Source organism: Leptodactylus fuscus, chromosome 11, assembly GCF_031893055.1.
Source record: "Leptodactylus fuscus isolate aLepFus1 chromosome 11, aLepFus1.hap2, whole genome shotgun sequence".
Lineage (NCBI taxonomy): Eukaryota > Metazoa > Chordata > Amphibia > Anura > Leptodactylidae > Leptodactylus > Leptodactylus fuscus.
In genome coordinates, this window is record NC_134275.1 from 79,198,367 (window position 1) to 79,215,327 (window position 16,961).

General features: G+C 44.7%; 1 protein-coding gene across 1 annotated transcript in view; it reads left to right on the top strand.

The window, feature by feature from the left end:
- Positions 1-11,935, top strand: part of LOC142185531 (complement factor B-like) — a 34,612-nt gene extending 22,677 nt beyond the window's left edge. Inside the window, exons 8-18 of the mRNA XM_075260959.1 lie at positions 474-605; positions 1,044-1,139; positions 1,846-1,983; positions 4,121-4,224; positions 4,567-4,684; positions 4,822-4,966; positions 6,440-6,519; positions 6,893-6,996; positions 7,639-7,771; positions 11,133-11,182; positions 11,774-11,935. Coding sequence (XP_075117060.1) covers positions 474-605; positions 1,044-1,139; positions 1,846-1,983; positions 4,121-4,224; positions 4,567-4,684; positions 4,822-4,966; positions 6,440-6,519; positions 6,893-6,996; positions 7,639-7,771; positions 11,133-11,182; positions 11,774-11,935 — 1,262 coding nt within the window. The remainder of the gene's footprint in view (positions 1-473; positions 606-1,043; positions 1,140-1,845; positions 1,984-4,120; positions 4,225-4,566; positions 4,685-4,821; positions 4,967-6,439; positions 6,520-6,892; positions 6,997-7,638; positions 7,772-11,132; positions 11,183-11,773) is intronic.
- The last annotated feature ends 5,026 nt before the right edge of the window (positions 11,936-16,961 follow it).

Genomic DNA, 16,961 nt, shown 5'->3' on the forward strand with positions numbered 1-16,961 from the left:
GGAGTTGTTGGAGGGTGGACTCCAGAATCTTTTTATCTGGTGGTCTGACCCATTTATTTGGGTACAAAGGACCCCATTTCACATGCTCAGTGTGGGAGCCAATGGTTAGACCTCCATAAATCGGCAAAATATCTCTATTCTGTGGATATGGGGTGACTTGTGACCCACATACTGGATTCAGGCCTGTCACCTCCTGCCGAGTAGGGATTGCTTACATAGAAGATCTCGCCCTGGAGGACCGGTCCTATATTACACAGACATTACTTCCAGGTTGGCCCCATATTCCAGTTGATCACCCGGAGGACCAGCATAGGGACACTTTGTGGTCACCTTACTGCCAGGAACCCTTTACAAGTTGGGCCTTTTTTCCAGGACTTCAATGGCTGAAGTAGAAACCATTCAGCTTTGTAAGGGCCTGTAGACCATCTCTATTACTTCTTGTGTTTCTGACCTTCATCTTATTTGCTTTGTAGAACATGAAGGTAAAATGGGAACAAATACTCGGGGTGGTCTGAGAGAAGTTTTCTATATGTTGTCTCTACAAAGTGCGACAGACCCCAAAAAGTTCCTGGAGACAAGAAATGTTATCCTTCTGATGACAGATGGTAAGTATCCGGCTGTAGTCCGGTGATCAGTGCTTGGTCCTTCTATCATCTCGGCCGCACTTCTATTTGTCAGTGACCCGTCTTCCTCCACAAATTCCCGGGCAGGGTTGGACTGACCCATCAGAAGGTTCAGTGGTGAGCCCAGGCTCCGACAATACAATAGGTCCTAAAGGTCCAGCACAAGATGACCTCATGTGGAGACGACTTGAGACAATCGCTTGCAACTGAAGTCTATTTCTTATGGAACGATTAATAAATAATCTATTAGATCCTACAGATGGAACATAATGGACACAACATGGAGGGTGGGCCCTCAGAATCATCTACTCTGGTGACCCAAGTTACCCCAATCTGCAGCCAGTGCTGTGTCCTCGCCCCCGCACTTCATGTCTCCACCATCACATGTCCAACTTACAGCAACTGTTTGTCACCCCATAGGGAAACATAACATGGGTGGAAACCCGACTGTGGAGGTGAAGAGGATCCGAGAAATTCTAAAAATCACCAATAATGGCAATCGGGAAGATTATCTGGGTATGGAATATATAGAGTATATATGGTATACTCTTGTGTCTGCTTTCTATTCTCACAGTCTGAGTCTTTCCCTGTCGTATATAATCATCAGCGCAGGAGATAATAGTAAACTTTGTCATATATTTTAATAAAGAAAAATGCTTCTTCTCCGGTTGTTCATCTCCGTCTTCTCTGCAGTGATCTGTGTGTCTGATAGCACTGAGACTTGTACTCGTCCATACACAGAGATAGTGTTAGTCTAGTAAAGTCTATGGAGAGGGGAGGTAGAGGAGAAGACGCAGCAGAGAGCGCAGAGAGAAGTCGGGGTCTAATCTCTCCACAGAACTGGGTTATATTTCATGTCATAACTGTAAGGAGACCTTCACTTCCAAGCTAGGGCGGACTCCTTAACTATCTGCTCTCATTCCTTCACCTCCTCGCTCCATTGACTTCAATAGCCCGGAGCTTATCTCTGTGTATAGAGGGCTGGAGATAAATACACTGAAGAGTGCAGGGGTACTGAGAAAAGGAGAGAAAAAAGCATTTTTCTATAAAGTAACATATAATACAATGTTCCATTCATTTCAATGGCAGAATCCAGTGCTCTGCTATAGCCTGCGCCTTTCTGACTACTGCTCCATTCACACTGGCCACAACAGTCTACACTGCGCTTTTTTTAGCTTAAGTGGCATTTTGACTCCCTTTAATGACTTTCTCCTCTATACAGACGTCTATGTCTTTGGCCTTGGTGAAGATATACATGAAGAGCACATCAATGATATTGCATCCAAGAAAAATTTTGAGAAGCATGTCTTCAAGATGGAGTCTGTAGATCATATGAAGGAGGCCTTTTATGAAATGTTAGGTAAGAGAATTTCATGGGGCTGATGGTCGGGTCAGGCTGATAGACATGGGGCTGATGGTCAGGTCAGGCTGATAGTCATGGGGCTGATGGCCGGGTCAGGCTGAAAGTCATGGGGCTGATGGTCGGGTCAGGCTGATAGTCATGGGGCTGATGGTCAGGTCAGGCTGATAGTCATGGGGCAGATAGTCAGGTCAGGCTGATAGTCATGGGGCTGATGGCCGGGTCAGGCTGATAGTCATGGGGCTGATGGCCGGGTCAGGCTGATAGTCATGGGGCTGATGGTCGGGTCAGGCTGATAGTCATGGGGCAGATAGTCAGGTCAGGTTGATAGTCATGGGGCAGATAGTCAGGTCAGGCTGATAGTCATGGGGCTGATGGCCGGGTCAGGCTGATAGTCATGGGGCTGATGGCCGGGTCAGGCTGATAGTCATGGGGCTGATGGTCAGGTCAGGCTGATAGTCATGGGGCTGATGGCCGGGTCAGGCTGATAGTCATGGGGCTGATGGCCGGGTCAGGCTGATAGTCATGGGGCTGATGGTCGGGTCAGGCTGATAGTCATGGGGCAGATAGTCAGGTCAGGTTGATAGTCATGGGGCAGATAGTCAGGTCAGGCTGATAGTCATGGGGCTGATGGCCGGGTCAGGCTGATAGTCATGGGGCAGATGGCCAGGTCAGGCTGATAGTCATGGGGCTGATGGCCAGGTCAGGCTGATAGTCATGGGGCTGATGGCCGGGTCAGGCTGATAGTCATGGGGCTGATGGCCGGGTCAGGCTGATAGTCATGGGGATGATGGCCAGGTCAGGCTGATAGTCATGGGGCTGATGGCCAGGTCAGGCTGATAGTCATGGGGCTGATGGTTCAGTTTCTGTTTGGGGAGTCCGCTTGGGAATCTCCTAAATGGAAAACTAATCTGCGTAATAAAGCTCATGAAAAGTTCATGATATTTTTTTTCCCCTCAGGCACCTCTGTGGAGCATATAATACTGTAGGGGGCCACTGTGGAGCATATGATACTGTGTGGGGGGTCACTGTGGAGCATATAATACTGTGTGGGGACCAATGTGGAGCATATGATACTGTGTGGGGGGTGACTGTGGAGCATATAATACTGTGTGGGGACCAATGTGGAGCATATAATACTGTGGGGGGGTCACTGTGGAGCATATAATACTGTGTGGGGACCACTGTGGAGCATATAATACTGTGTGGGGGTCACTGTGGAGCATATGATACTGTGTGGGTCACTGTGGAGCATATAATACTGTGTGGGGGCCACTGTGGAGCATATAATACTGTGAGGGGGTCACTGTGGAGCATATAATACTGTATAGGGGCCACGGTGGAGCATATAATACTGTGTGGGGGTCACTGTGGGGCATATAATACTGTATGGGGGCCACGGTGGAGCATATAATACTGTGTGGGGGCCACTGTGGAGCATATAATACTGTGTGGGGGCCAGTGTGGAGTGGCACTATTATCAGTATCAGACCCACGGTGGAATCTGGTACTGATTTTGCAGCGGATTTCACACGTTAATCAGCAGCAGACTCCGCCCTCATTCTGCCTCCTATCGAAACTAATTGGAGCAGGAATCTGAAAAAAAAACCCATCCCTCTGGATATTGCTGCAGATTCTGCAGCAGATTTGGAGGCGGCGGCCTGAGACTCTGCACTGGTTAGACTCATTCATATGGGGCTAATCAGTGGTGAAAACCAGCAACAGAATACTGAAAATAAAGAAGAATCCGAGATGTCCGCCTCAGATTCCTCTTTACTTTCCAATGTCTGAAGAGGTTGTATATACTACTAGAGTACATTGTAATCCAGTCCATTCCATACGTCTCCCTCAGCAAAAAACACCCAATTTTGATTATTTTTTTGCTGCCATGGGCATGAGTTACTCCGAAAGTGGCCCACTGCGGCTCTGCCGACCGAGGGTCCACGCAAACCTGGACTTACATGACAAGGGTCACAGGTATGCACGCCAACCTCTCCTTCATGTTCCAGGGATCATTGGGTTACAGGCTCTAGTGATGGGATTTGGGCACCTACCATATTTTTCCCTCTGCGCCTCCACTAATATTCATTTTTCCATGTACTGTGTGTATTCACTTCTTGTTTCCACTTACTATTAGATGAAGTAGAAGTTCTTCAGATGTGCGGACTTTCCAAAGAACCATCTACAGATGAAGAAGGAGTAGAAGAAATGTATCCCTGGATTGCTAAAATTACCATCACTGTAAGTGGCCACCACCGAGCTCCTGCTGGGGTATAAACGTACCGCTTGGTTCCCGGTAGTGTCGCCTCTCCATCTTCGGGTCCGTGGGTGAACTAGAACAATTGTAAAACTGACTAGTTTTTAATCTGATAACACTTTTATGAGGAAGCCCCAAACATCTGTCCTTGTGCAAATTGATAATAAGGTAATTTGTGCAAAAATTCGGGTACCATAAAATCCTCCGCAGTGTTCCAGTGCTAGAAGACCGTGCACATGACGTGTCGGCCGTAGGTTCTATGTATTGTTCTACCTGCTACCAACCGCGCCGCTTAATACTTGTTCTATTTGTGTCTTGAAATAAAGCGCCCGTATTCGGAAGAAAGATGTAAAGGATCGATTGTGGCCAAATCTTTTATCTTGACTGCCGCTCACTGCTTCCATCTAGATGAAGAACTCCATCATATCACTGTCAGGGTTGGAGGTAAGTACTCCCATCAGATACAGTCACCTCCAACATGTTCTCTAAGTAAGATACGAGCATTTTGGAGACAACCCTACAGCAGTCACGCTCACAGGACTACGTAGGTTTCTGCTTATTCTGTTGTCTATCTATTGTAGACAGGCCCCTGAAAGTGAAGAACCTCCACCGACATGATAAGTACAACCCACTCGGCAAACAGGACAAGATGGTGGAGAAATCCTTTGATTATGATGTGGCTCTCCTTGAACTGCAAGAGAAGATTCAGTTTTACAGATTAGTCAGGTAAAATAAGTGAAGAGTTCTGGTTTCTCATTGGGCAACATTGGACAAAAAACTTTTAATGGCTGTTGACCTAATGACCAAACTGTGGCAACCCACCTATTATAGGGCACTGGGCCTGGTAGTATTATGGGGCACTGTGCTGGTGATGGGGATACTCTGGCTGGATGTCTTATATGTCACTTTGGCTTGTTTGATTATAGAAGACCCAGGCATAGCTACGGGGTTCAGAATAGCAGGACAAACACGTCTAAGTAGGACCCCAACTTAGACATACCGATAGTATCACAATATGGTGACCATGTAGCGGGATATACCGGCTGTACATGGGACTGTGAAGACCATTTGGGGAAATAGAGTAGAGGAACAACGTAGTGACTTACAGGCGAATCTCTAAATTAATCGCTCACATTTACCGTCTCTTCCCTCCAGACCGCCATGACCACTTCTTCCAGTCTCTGTAAAGTTTGCAGCTCAGACCTCTTTGGCTCCTCACTTCTCCAGGCACCCAACCATATTGTCTTCACCTACACAAAGCCCCCATCCTGCTACTACCCCAATTATAAAATAGACAATAAAAAATCCCCTGGGAATGAGTAATACCTATGTGCCTCCTTTAATTCATAGCGCCCCTCAATTAATAATCCCTTACTAAGCTTACCAATAAATTTGATTATTCACTGGGAAACCCTATTAATACTGTCCCAGCACGCCCTTTATATTGTTACTGCCCCATATATTCATATAGCCCCCATGACCTTCTGTATAAACTATACCTCTTTTTATTAAGACCCTTACACCCCTTATATTAGTTATGGGCCCTTATTTTGCAAAATTCCTTAGATTTACAATGCCCCCAAATTGCATCTTATATGTATGACCACCCCCACCTCTATTAAAAAGCCCAAATTAAACATGATACCTCCGATCCCTCGAGAAGGAGCCACCAATATTACCGCTGGTCACTGGAGAGCATCAGGACTTCTGTGTCCGGGCACAGATGTTTTAGGACAGCTCGTAGGCCACAGGCCTGAAATGGCTACTACAATGGCTAACACAAGCTACTTACTAGTAGAACAGGTAGCGAGAGGCTTCTTCCTCTACTACGTATTTCGACTGCACCCGTGTCATGCAGACTCTAATGCAGTTGATGTGTAAGGGTAACGTGTTCAAGGTGGGCCCCCCAGAGTCAGTAGGCCCAGAGCCTCTACCCCCACTGCACATCTCTCTGAGGAAAGTATAGGGGAAATGTAATGTGACATTGGGGGATGTCCCAAAACCCCCTCTTCTGTTCCTCATAAATAATATATTGCCATTATTGTGAAAAATAGTCATATAATAGAAATCTGCAGATATAGCGTCAATAAGCTGCCGGAAAGCCATTGTCTCTATTGCAAAAATATCTGCAGAGAAGGCAGGAAGGGCTTTGCATTTTGTTGTATCTGTCATGCCTAACACGTCTTCTTGTTCCTGTAGACCCATCTGTCTTCCATGTACAACGGGGACGTCCTGGGCTTTAAAGCAACGAGGGATAGCGGTGACATGTAGCGACCATGGTGAGTGTCGGAGAGAAGGAGCAACCATGGTGGATTCATGTCCTTCTATCTACACTGAATGGCCACTTATTAGTCAATCCTAATATACATGATATGGGGGCTTTATGTGGTGACACTGTGGACAAAAAGGGGTGCAACATGCCCATCTTTGTCTGTGTCAAGACCCTTATTAAAGGGGATGGGGCCTAGATAAAAAAGAATGGTCCAAACAAAAATGCTATCATGTGCACTGGAGGCCACTTCAATCTGTTTTCTGTCAACGCTCCTTTGTGGTTGGTGGCCGGAGACAGGCTCACCAGGTCTACAGTCCAAGTGTCACTGACAGATGGGAAATGTAAAAGTTCTTGACCCCATAACATTTTCTATGTTGCAGAGAAGACGCTGCTCTCCTCAGAACTGGTCAGGGCCATGTTTGTTGCAGAGGAAAAGGAGAGGCAATATGAACGGAAAGATGTGTTCATAAAGCGCGGGAATAAGGTGCGGACAATGAGGAATAATGACACTGTGTATTGGGCAGATTGTACATGGACATAATACTGTTGTACCTTAGAGTCTATATTATACCTGAAGATGCGGACCCAGATCTGTGCAGCCTTGTTTAAAATCTTATCAATTTTGCTAAAACTCTGTCCTGATTCCCTGCATAGACATATGTTTTCTATCAAACACGCTAGCTACCTACAGCTGACACTAGAGGGCGCTTAGCGGCTTACACTGGACTCAATAACACCGGAAACTCTTGAGCTCCCTCTAGTTGCTGTGCCAGGTACACAGAATTTAATCATTAACCTCTTCTTGTCTTGGTCATTTTTCATTTTTTCATTTTCTTTTTTTTCCAAGCTGTATGAGGGCTTATGTTTTGTGGGACAACTGCGTTTGTACCCTTTTCTTTTGGGTCTTGTTTTTATATTGTTCACTGTGCAGCCAAATGACATGTTAGCAATTTTTTGCAAGTCGGTACGATGATGGCCTTACCAAATTTATATAGTTTTTATGTTTTAACTCCTTAATAAATCCGAAACTTAATGCCCAAAATATCTGCTTTCTGATGGGTTTAAGGGGTCAATATCAGAACAACCAAGACCTTGTACATTCACAAAATCCCTTTCTCCTCCACAGAGACTCCCCTGTCTAGACGATACCAAAAAGATAGAGAAATTCCAGGCTATTCCAGATATTAGAGATCTCATCACTGACAACTTCTTATGTACTGGGGGGACAGAACCTGAGGTGGATCCACAAACCTGCGGAGGTAAGTCATCCTCAAACTTTAGGTAACTTTCCATAGAGTAAGTCCAATCCCACCACCAACCAGTAGGCCCTGGGCTATGTGCACATCTGCACTGGGCTGTCTGTTGTCCAGATCCTTGGAGGTCCATAACAATGCACAGATGGGCTGTTACAATACTGAGCCCCACGAAAATGAGGTCCATCAGGTGTCTAATGTTTATAAACTGAAATTGATGAAAAAGTTGTGCGTGTAGGACTCTGTCATCCACTGAGGTGAATTTAGCCTCTCCCACCACATTGTGTTTGGTTGAGACGGAATTAGTTTTTTTTAATGCAACAAAAAGAAAGATCTGATTTTAATCAGTTTTCATATATTCTTGTAAAAAACAAAAAACAAAAAGAAAACATTTTTTTTTCTGGATGAAAAAGGTTCAGATGTATTTGCTTTACAGTCTTGCAAAAAGAAAAAAAAAAAGCTAATTTATGCGCATTGATTAAGAGATTAGTTTTTTTTATTGCATTGAGTAAAAAAACCTGATTCCCTGCCTGAAATTAAAAATGTGGTATGAAAGCAACTTTATTCCTTTATTCTCTTATTCCTTATTCTCTTATTCCCTTATTCTCTTATTTCTTATTTTCTTATTCCCTTATTCTCTTATTCCTTATTCTCTTATTCTCTTATTCCTTATTCCCTTATTCTCTTATTCCTTATTCTCTTATTTCCTTATTATCTTATTGTCTTATTCCCTTATTCTCTTATTTCTTATTCTCTTATTTCCTTATTCTCTTTTTCCCTTATTCTCTTGTCTTATTCCCTTATTCTCTTATTCCTTATTCTCTTATTCTCTTATTCCCTTATTCTCTTATTTCTTATTTTCTTATTTCCTTATTCCCTTATTCTCTTATTCCTTATTCTCTTATTCCTTATTCCCTTATTCTCTTATTCCTTATTCTCTTATTTCCTTATTATCTTATTGTCTTATTCCCTTATTCTCTTATTTCTTATTCTCTTATTTCCTTATTCTCTTTTTCCCTTATTCTCTTGTCTTATTCCCTTATTCTCTTATTTCCTTATTCTCTTATTCCCTTATTCTCTTATTCTCTTATTCCTTATTCTCTTATTCCTTATTATCTTATTCCTTATTCTCTTATTTCCTTATTCTCTTATTCCTTATTCTCTTATTCTCTTATTTCTTATTTTCTTATTTCCTTATTCCCTTATTCTCTTATTCCTTATTCTCTTATTCCTTATTCCCTTATTCTCTTATTCCTTATTCTCTTATTTCCTTATTATCTTATTGTCTTATTCCCTTATTGTCTTATTCCCTTATTCTCTTATTTCTTATTCTCTTATTTCCTTATTCTCTTTTTCCCTTATTCTCTTGTCTTATTCCCTTATTCTCTTATTTCCTTATTCTCTTATTCCTTATTCTCTTATTCCCTTATTCTCTTATTCTCTTATTCCTTATTCTCTTATTCCTTATTATCTTATTCCTTATTCTCTTATTTCCTTATTCTCTTATTCCTTATTCTCTTATTTCCTTATTCTCTTATTTCCTTATTCTCTTATTTCCTTATTCTCTTATTCCTTATTCTCTTATTTCCTTATTCTCTTATTTCCTTATTCTCTTATTTCCTTATTCTCTTATTTCCTTATGCTCTTATTCTCTTATTCTTTATTCTCTTACGGCTCGTTCATATCTGCGTCGCCCTCTCCGTACTGCAGGTTTCCATTTCCTGCCTAAAACACAGGCAGGAGACGGAAACTTGCAGGAGTCTCTCTCACCCATTCATTTGAATGGGTGAGAGAGATGTCCGGCCGTGAGCGGCGGTGAGCGTTCTGCGCTCTCCGCCGCAAAACCGGGTTTTATAATCCGGACACAGAGTCGGACATGCAGTACTCTGTGTCCGGATAAAAAAATCCGGTTTCGCGGCAGAGAGCCTAAAATGCTCACCGCCGCTCACGGCCAGACCCGGTCTGTGCTTTGCGTCTTCTGGCATGCAGAAGACGGAAAGCACAGAACGGAAAGAAGAACGCAGGTGTGAACCTAGCGTTATTCCTTATTCTCTTATTCCTTATTCTCTTATTCCTTATTCCCTTATTCTCTTATTCCTTATTCTCTTATTTCCTTATTATCTTATTTCCTTATTCCCTTATTCCTTATTCTCTTACTCTCTTATTCCCTTATTCCCTTATTCTCTTATTCCCTTATTCACTTATTCTCTTATTCCTTTATTCTCTTATTCCCTTATTCCCTTATTCCCTTATTCTCTTATTCCCTTATTCCCTTATTCTCTTATTCCCTTATTCTCTTATTCCCTTATTCCCTTATTCCCTTATTCTCTTATTCCCTTATTCCCTTATTCTCTTATTCCCTTATTCTCTTATTCCCTTATTCCCTTATTCCCTTATTCTCTTATTCCCTTATTCCCTTATTCTCTTATTCCCTTATTCCCTTATTCTCTTATTCCCTTATTCTCTTATTCCCTTATTCCCTTATTCCCTTATTCTCTTATTCCCTTATTCTCTTATTCTCTTATTCCCTTATTCTCTTATTCCCTTATTCCCTTATTCTCTTATTCCCTTATTCTCTTATTCCCTTATTCTCTTATTCCCTTATTCTCTTATTCCCTTATTCTCTTATTCCCTTATTCTCTTATTCCCTTATTCTCTTACTCTCTTATTCCTTATTCCCTTATTCCCTTACTCTCTTATTCTCTTATTCCTTTATTCTCCTATCCTATACCGAGCTGTCTGGCAGGACAGATGGGAATGATACGAGTCCCTGAGAGAGGGTTCAGGTAATGGCAGCAGGACTAAGGCCATAGTCACATAATCATCGATGTGGGCCGGGGCAGGGAGATTTTCTCCCAATAAATTTACTATAACTCATGGAAGAAAACTGGTGTCAGTCATTTAGGAAATATTTCTATTGTACCGGAGCCCAGCCGAATTAGTCCGAGGTCAGAGCTAGTGCAGATAGTGCCGGTCAGTGACTACACCAGGCCTAATAAATTCTCTTCATAGCCATTTTTTACTTTGGTGTGAATAAGGCCTAAGATGAAGGATAGACAGAGAAGGCGAATGGTGGGGGCAGAATTACAGATTGGTAATTATAATACTATTACTAATATACTATACTAATACTATTGAACTCGACTTTCACCCTACGAGAGGCCAAATGTAACCAATGTAGAGGGATAAGAGTGACCCCTACTACAGATATTTGGCTAGGTGGCCACTGGACCCTCCATGGAGATCTGTGTGTATGGACCAGGACGAGGTGTAGTTTTAGGTGGAGTATATATTATATATCACCCACTCACTTCTGGATCATGATTGTAAACTGGGAAATACTTGTCATCTTGTCTCCTTATCACAGGTGACACCGGAGGTCCTCTTATCGTGCGCTTCAAGCAACGCTACATTCAGGTAAGTGGCTGTCATATACTGTAGCAGTTCATGGGGTTTTTACTGAAAATTCTTCACATTCAGTCAATTTAGGCATTTTTCAAAGTTCTCCAGTAAGATGGAATGGTGGGAAACCTAACTCTCCTGAGGGAGCCAAGACTGGGACCATCTCAGGTTGGAGGCGCCCACCATTTCCTATCTACATGTAATACATATTAGCAAGGAAGACAGGGTTTATGCCTTGGTGTGAACAGGTTCCATATTCAAGTCTTATAGGTGGATGTAACTACCAACCACTGAAGACTCCTCCTGTATGAGGCCCCTTGTCTATGACCAGACCTGGTAGACTTAACATCATTTGTGCCAGTTTACGGATGTTTTGAGGATCCGCACTTCTTTGTACAGTGTTAATACCCCGAAACGCGTTATCTGTAACTCAACTGTTAATAAAATTCCTATACATGACTTCGCCTGATGCCTGTCAGTGTCTAAATCCAGTCGAAGGAGCACAGAACCTGGTATTTTTCTTGGGAGTTTGGTAACGTTCAACTCCACCAACAAACAGACCTGCATGACTCCAACTTTAGTACTGACTTCTCCTTTGCCCTTTAGGTCGGAGTTATCAGCTGGGGGACAATCAACAGCTGTGCTGGACCGGTGCCGGCGCTCTCTCGGGACTTCCACACTGACCTCTTCCAAATGTTGGACTGGCTAAAGGAAAAGTTGACCGATTTGGAATTCCTGAATGAATCTTACAGACAATGGAGCAAATAATAACCGCCCCTCCCCCCAATGGCTGCACCATATACACTGTCCAATCTAGCTTTCAGAATAATGTAACACAACATAGGAACTTCTGCACCGATACAATAAATGTATTATCACAATTCTATGGACGTTCCCTGGAATTAACCCTTGTCGCTGGAATGAGTCTACGGAGCGGCAGGTTACCTACACAATAGAGCCAGGTCTTTTTGCACTGGTTGTATTAGGATGTATTCAGACATTGAACTTTATGTGTGAGTACAAAAAAAACTGCACGTTGTGGTTTTCACAGTATAAGCCTGTTCTATAAATGTCTCACCTCACTGTAGAGATTTGAAGAAGAGAAAGGAAAATTTGATGGCGACCAACAATCTTGAGAAGAACATCAGTGAGCAAGTAGTTAGATATGGAGGGTGGAGTAGGGGGTCAGGAGGAGCGAGTAAGTAGCCTGGTAAATACAGATTGGGGATAGAAAGGGCTGCACGAAACGGAAGGGTCCTACTCAGTGGCGTAACTAGGAATGGAGGGGCCCCATGGCAAATTTTTAACAGACCCCAGAGTATAATAATCGGAGACCCAGGTGGAGAAAAACATAAAAAAACTCTGTTACTCACCTATCTCCCGGCTCCTATGCTGTTGGCCTCCGCTGTAGTCCTTTTCAATGACATCAGATGTCACATGACCCGGGACGCAGGTCATGAGATGTCAGATGACTAGGCCTGAAGCCTGCCAGGATCATGGAGAGGTAAGTAACAGTGTTTTTTTTATGTTTCTTACCTCTCCGGGGCCGCCGATCATTATACTTGGGGGTCTGAAAAGACCCCCGAGTATAATGATAGTGTTTGTGGGGCCCGCGGTGTCACTTACTGATCCCGGCCTTGCCAGGATCGGTAAGTAAATAGGGCCTGTTACTCCAGTTGGTAACGGCCTATAAAAAAAAAAAATCTGCAGCGGTAGCGGCTGTCACTGGGCCCCTAACATCCCGAGCCCTGTGGCAGCTGCCCCTAATGTCCTGAGCCCTGTGGCAGCTGCCCCTAATGTCCCGAGCCCTGTGGCAGCTGCCCCTAATGTCCCGAGCCCTGTGGCAGCTGCCCCAAATGTCCCGAGCCCTGTGGCAGCTGCCCCTAATGTCCCGAGCCCTGTGGCAGCTGCCTCTAACGTCCCGAGCCCTGTGGCAGCTGCCCCTAACGTCCCGAGCCCTGTGGCAGCTGCCCCTAACGTCCCGAGCCCTGTGGCAGCTGCCTCTAACGTCCCGAGCCCTGTGGCAGCTGCCTCTAATGTCCCGAGCCCTGTGGCAGCTGCCCCTAATGTCCCGAGCCCTGTGGCAGCTGCCCCTAATGTCCCGAGCCCTGTGGCAGCTGCCCCTAATGTCCCGAGCCCTGTGGCAGCTGCCCCTAATGTCCCGAGCCCTGTGGCAGCTGCCCCTAATGTCCCGAGCCCTGTGGCAGCTGCCCCTAATGTCCCGAGCCCTGTGGCAGCTGCCCCTAATGTCCCGAGCCCTGTGGCAGCTGCCCCAAATGTCTCGAGCCCTGTGGCAGCTGCCCCTAATGTCCCGAGCCCTGTGGCAGCTGCCCCTAATGTCCCGAGCCCTGTGGCAGCTGCCTCTAATGTCCCGAGCCCTGTGGCAGCTGCCCCTAATGTCCCGAGCCCTGTGGCAGCTGCCCCTAATGTCCCGAGCCCTGTGGCAGCTGCCCCTAATGTCCTGGGCCCTGTGGCAGCTGCCTCTGCTGCTATGGCGGTAGTTACGCCCCTGGTCTGCTGCTGCTGAGCTTCCAAGCAACGATAGTCATTTGGGGATATTGCAGGGAAGTCCATCTCAGTAATGGCCCCCTAGTAGACAGTGGCAATAGCTGGGAGGACAGTCCTGAAACTAACTGAGAGGTCGAACCTCATGAAAATTCAATTAAACGAATGTCGTGAGGCGCTCCCTTCTCTGGGCAAAAGGGTATTCGCAACACACGAGGCCAACTTTTCATTGTGGTCTGCACTGTTTCCTATGTATTATGTGCACCTGAATGGAAGGGGTTCTTCCATGTCGGAGAGAGGATTGTAGCCGGTGGAGTATTTACACCACAGATGTGGAGGGAGGACCAGGCAGAAAATAAATCGGTACATGGGATGGAGAAGTACACGACAGTATTGGTGGGTGGAGAAGAAGATTCATGTCTTACAACCACTGAGGACAGATGGGCCTACAAATTCTCAAGGAATCACATGACTGAGGTTGAATGTCAAAAACTGGACGGCAACTTTAAGAGTGCGTACACATATGCCAGAAGTCCAACAACAAAAATTCTGGGGGCAATAGGGGAGGGAGACTGTGAATATCAGGAACATAACTAAAGGCCCATGGGACCTTCTGCAAAAGCTCAGTTTGGGCCCACTCTGCAACTTCTTCTAAGCATCCCCTGTATGTATTAGCAGCATTCACATTTCCCTTTCCTTCTGCATCTGAGCCCAAATTTCTTCACAGCATGTCCATGCACACTTGATTTCCATCATTCGCAACGTCTGTTGTTGCCCCCCCATATAGTAATCTTGCACCCATAGCCTCTCCACAGAATCCCTCCTTGACTATATGCTGCTATTAAGGGGTTTTCTCCTTTCTGAAGGAGGACTGTGTAGGATAAATCTCACTCCAGTGCACCAGATAGCAGGGGCAATAAATTCACAATGCAGAGCCAGCCATCAAAGGAAATCAGAAGATCAAAGGGGATTTGGGGTGTAATCTGTACACCCTGCAACATTGCCTCACTGGCAACCTCAAAGGCTTACACCTACAGGTCAAAAGACAATAGAAGGTCGTGCAAATCTCAGGGGTCAGACTTCATCTTTGGAAATTGCAAAGCACTTTCTGCAGACACACTTTCTGCAAAATCTGCAGACACGTTTGTTCCCCTGAAATGTGGAATCATCAAAGTGGGGGAGAAGGTTCAGAGAGTCTAATAGGTGACAGCAAACTCATGAAGTTTAGAAAAGTCTTTCCTTAAAGATGTCACAGCAGACTCCACATTGGGGCCAGAATTTTTTTTTGTCCAGATTGCTCACCTTATATTTGGAGAAGTCATGGTCTGGATGCAGGTTCAAAGTCCACAGACAAGAGTAAATATCATTGGATTGTGATTATGGGAGCAAGAAAAGTCAAATCACAGTCTGGGCTCAGGTAAGGAGGTAAGGGGGTAAGGTTTTACAAAATGAGACCGCACAGGAACCATAAACTAGGCTAAGAAGCGTGATAATCTGCAAGGGGGAATCCTCAAAGTCTGACTGATATAGGAGATGCGGGGACAGGACTCATGAAATGGAAGGGACTCAAATTGCTGGAACTCTGGACTCCATGATATCTTGTTTATGTGTTGTTTGAATTTCTGCAAATCCAAGAAGACCCCGAATCTTCATGACTCATGAAATTGTGTGGCAGGTCCAAGAAGAGGAGACTCCACTTAGCTGAAGACAAAACCAACATCTCCACACTTGATAAAGGGGCAGAGGACCCCGAAAAGTGAAGTGAGTTTTATGACTTAGTGGGTACAATAAGGGCTCGTTTACATCTGCACCCGGGACTCCGTTCTGCAGGTTTCCGTTTCCTGCACAAAACAGGGCAGGAGATGGAAACCTGCTGGCATATCACCCCAGCCCTGCAGATAGATAGGTTACTGTCACCAGAACCAGCACATCACCCCAGCCCTGCAGATAGATAGGTTACTGTCAACAGAACCAGCACATCACCCCAGCCCTGCAGATAGATATGTGGAAAAAAGTTTTAATCTAATGCTAAACTGGTTGCTGGATTACTATTGGGTTTTTTGGACTGCAGATAGATAGGTTAGTGTCACCAGAACCAGTATATCACCCCAGTCCTGCAGATAGATAGGTTACTGTCACCAGAACCAGCATATCCCCCCAGTCGTGCAGATAGAAAGGTTACTGTCACTAGAACCAGCATATCACCCCAGCCCTGCAGATAGATAGGTTACTGTCACCAGAACCAGCATATCACCCCAGTCCTGCAGATAGATAGGTTAGTGTCACCAGACTCAGCATATCACCCCAGCCCTGCAGATAGATAGGTTAGTGTCACCAGAACCAGCATATCACCCTAGTCCTGCAGATAGGTTACTGTCACCAGAACCAGCATATCACCCCAGCCCTGCAGATAGATAGGTTACTGTCACTAGACCCAGCATATCACCCCAGCCCTGCAGACAGATAGGTTACTGTCACCACAACCAGCATATCATCCCAGCACAGATAGATAGGTTAGGTGTTTTCTCTGTTTGTCAATATGCTAATGAGATTCGTGAAGGAAAGTGGCTGTTGCCACTTAATTATTTGGAGGAATTGCCTCTGTTGCTCCAATGTTCTAATTTGCATATTGAAAAAAAAAAAACCATTCATATTAAGTGGAGGCAGAGATTCACAAGCCTGTCTTTCTGCAGAGCTAGGTTGATTTACTGGGTTCCCCTTCATTCACCTCCATACATCCCTGGGCTCTAATGGTCCAACAGAGGACACTTATATTTGCAGGCTACTACATAGTCTATTTCCTCGGGGTTGTTGGAGGGTGGGCCCCCAGAATTATTTTATCTTGTGGCCCCAAGGAACCTCAGTCTGACACTGATCAGGTGCATGTAAAGGCCGTTCCAGTGAATGTCCCCTAGAAATGGATTACGACCAGAGTATATGGGGCAATCCTCCCACAACTCAAAATGTTGGGACATTTTCTAAATAATATATTGATTTGTTAGCATTGTACATTTGGCGCCCATCTGCCCCTTGGACCAGTGAATGAAATATTATGTTCTGAAACAAGGAAGAATTTCCCCATTTTTATTTATCCAGTGAATTGGGTAATATCCCTCGGCCAATCCTTTCTGTTAATACCTATTGTGAAACCCAACTGTTTATTTAATCACTTACAGGAATTTACTTGGCCCTGATCCCTACCTATATAGACAGTAGCAAAGCCCTGTGCACGGCTCAGATCCCGGGAGGAGAAGGGTGCAAGAGGACGACGGGACAGAGCGGGCACAAG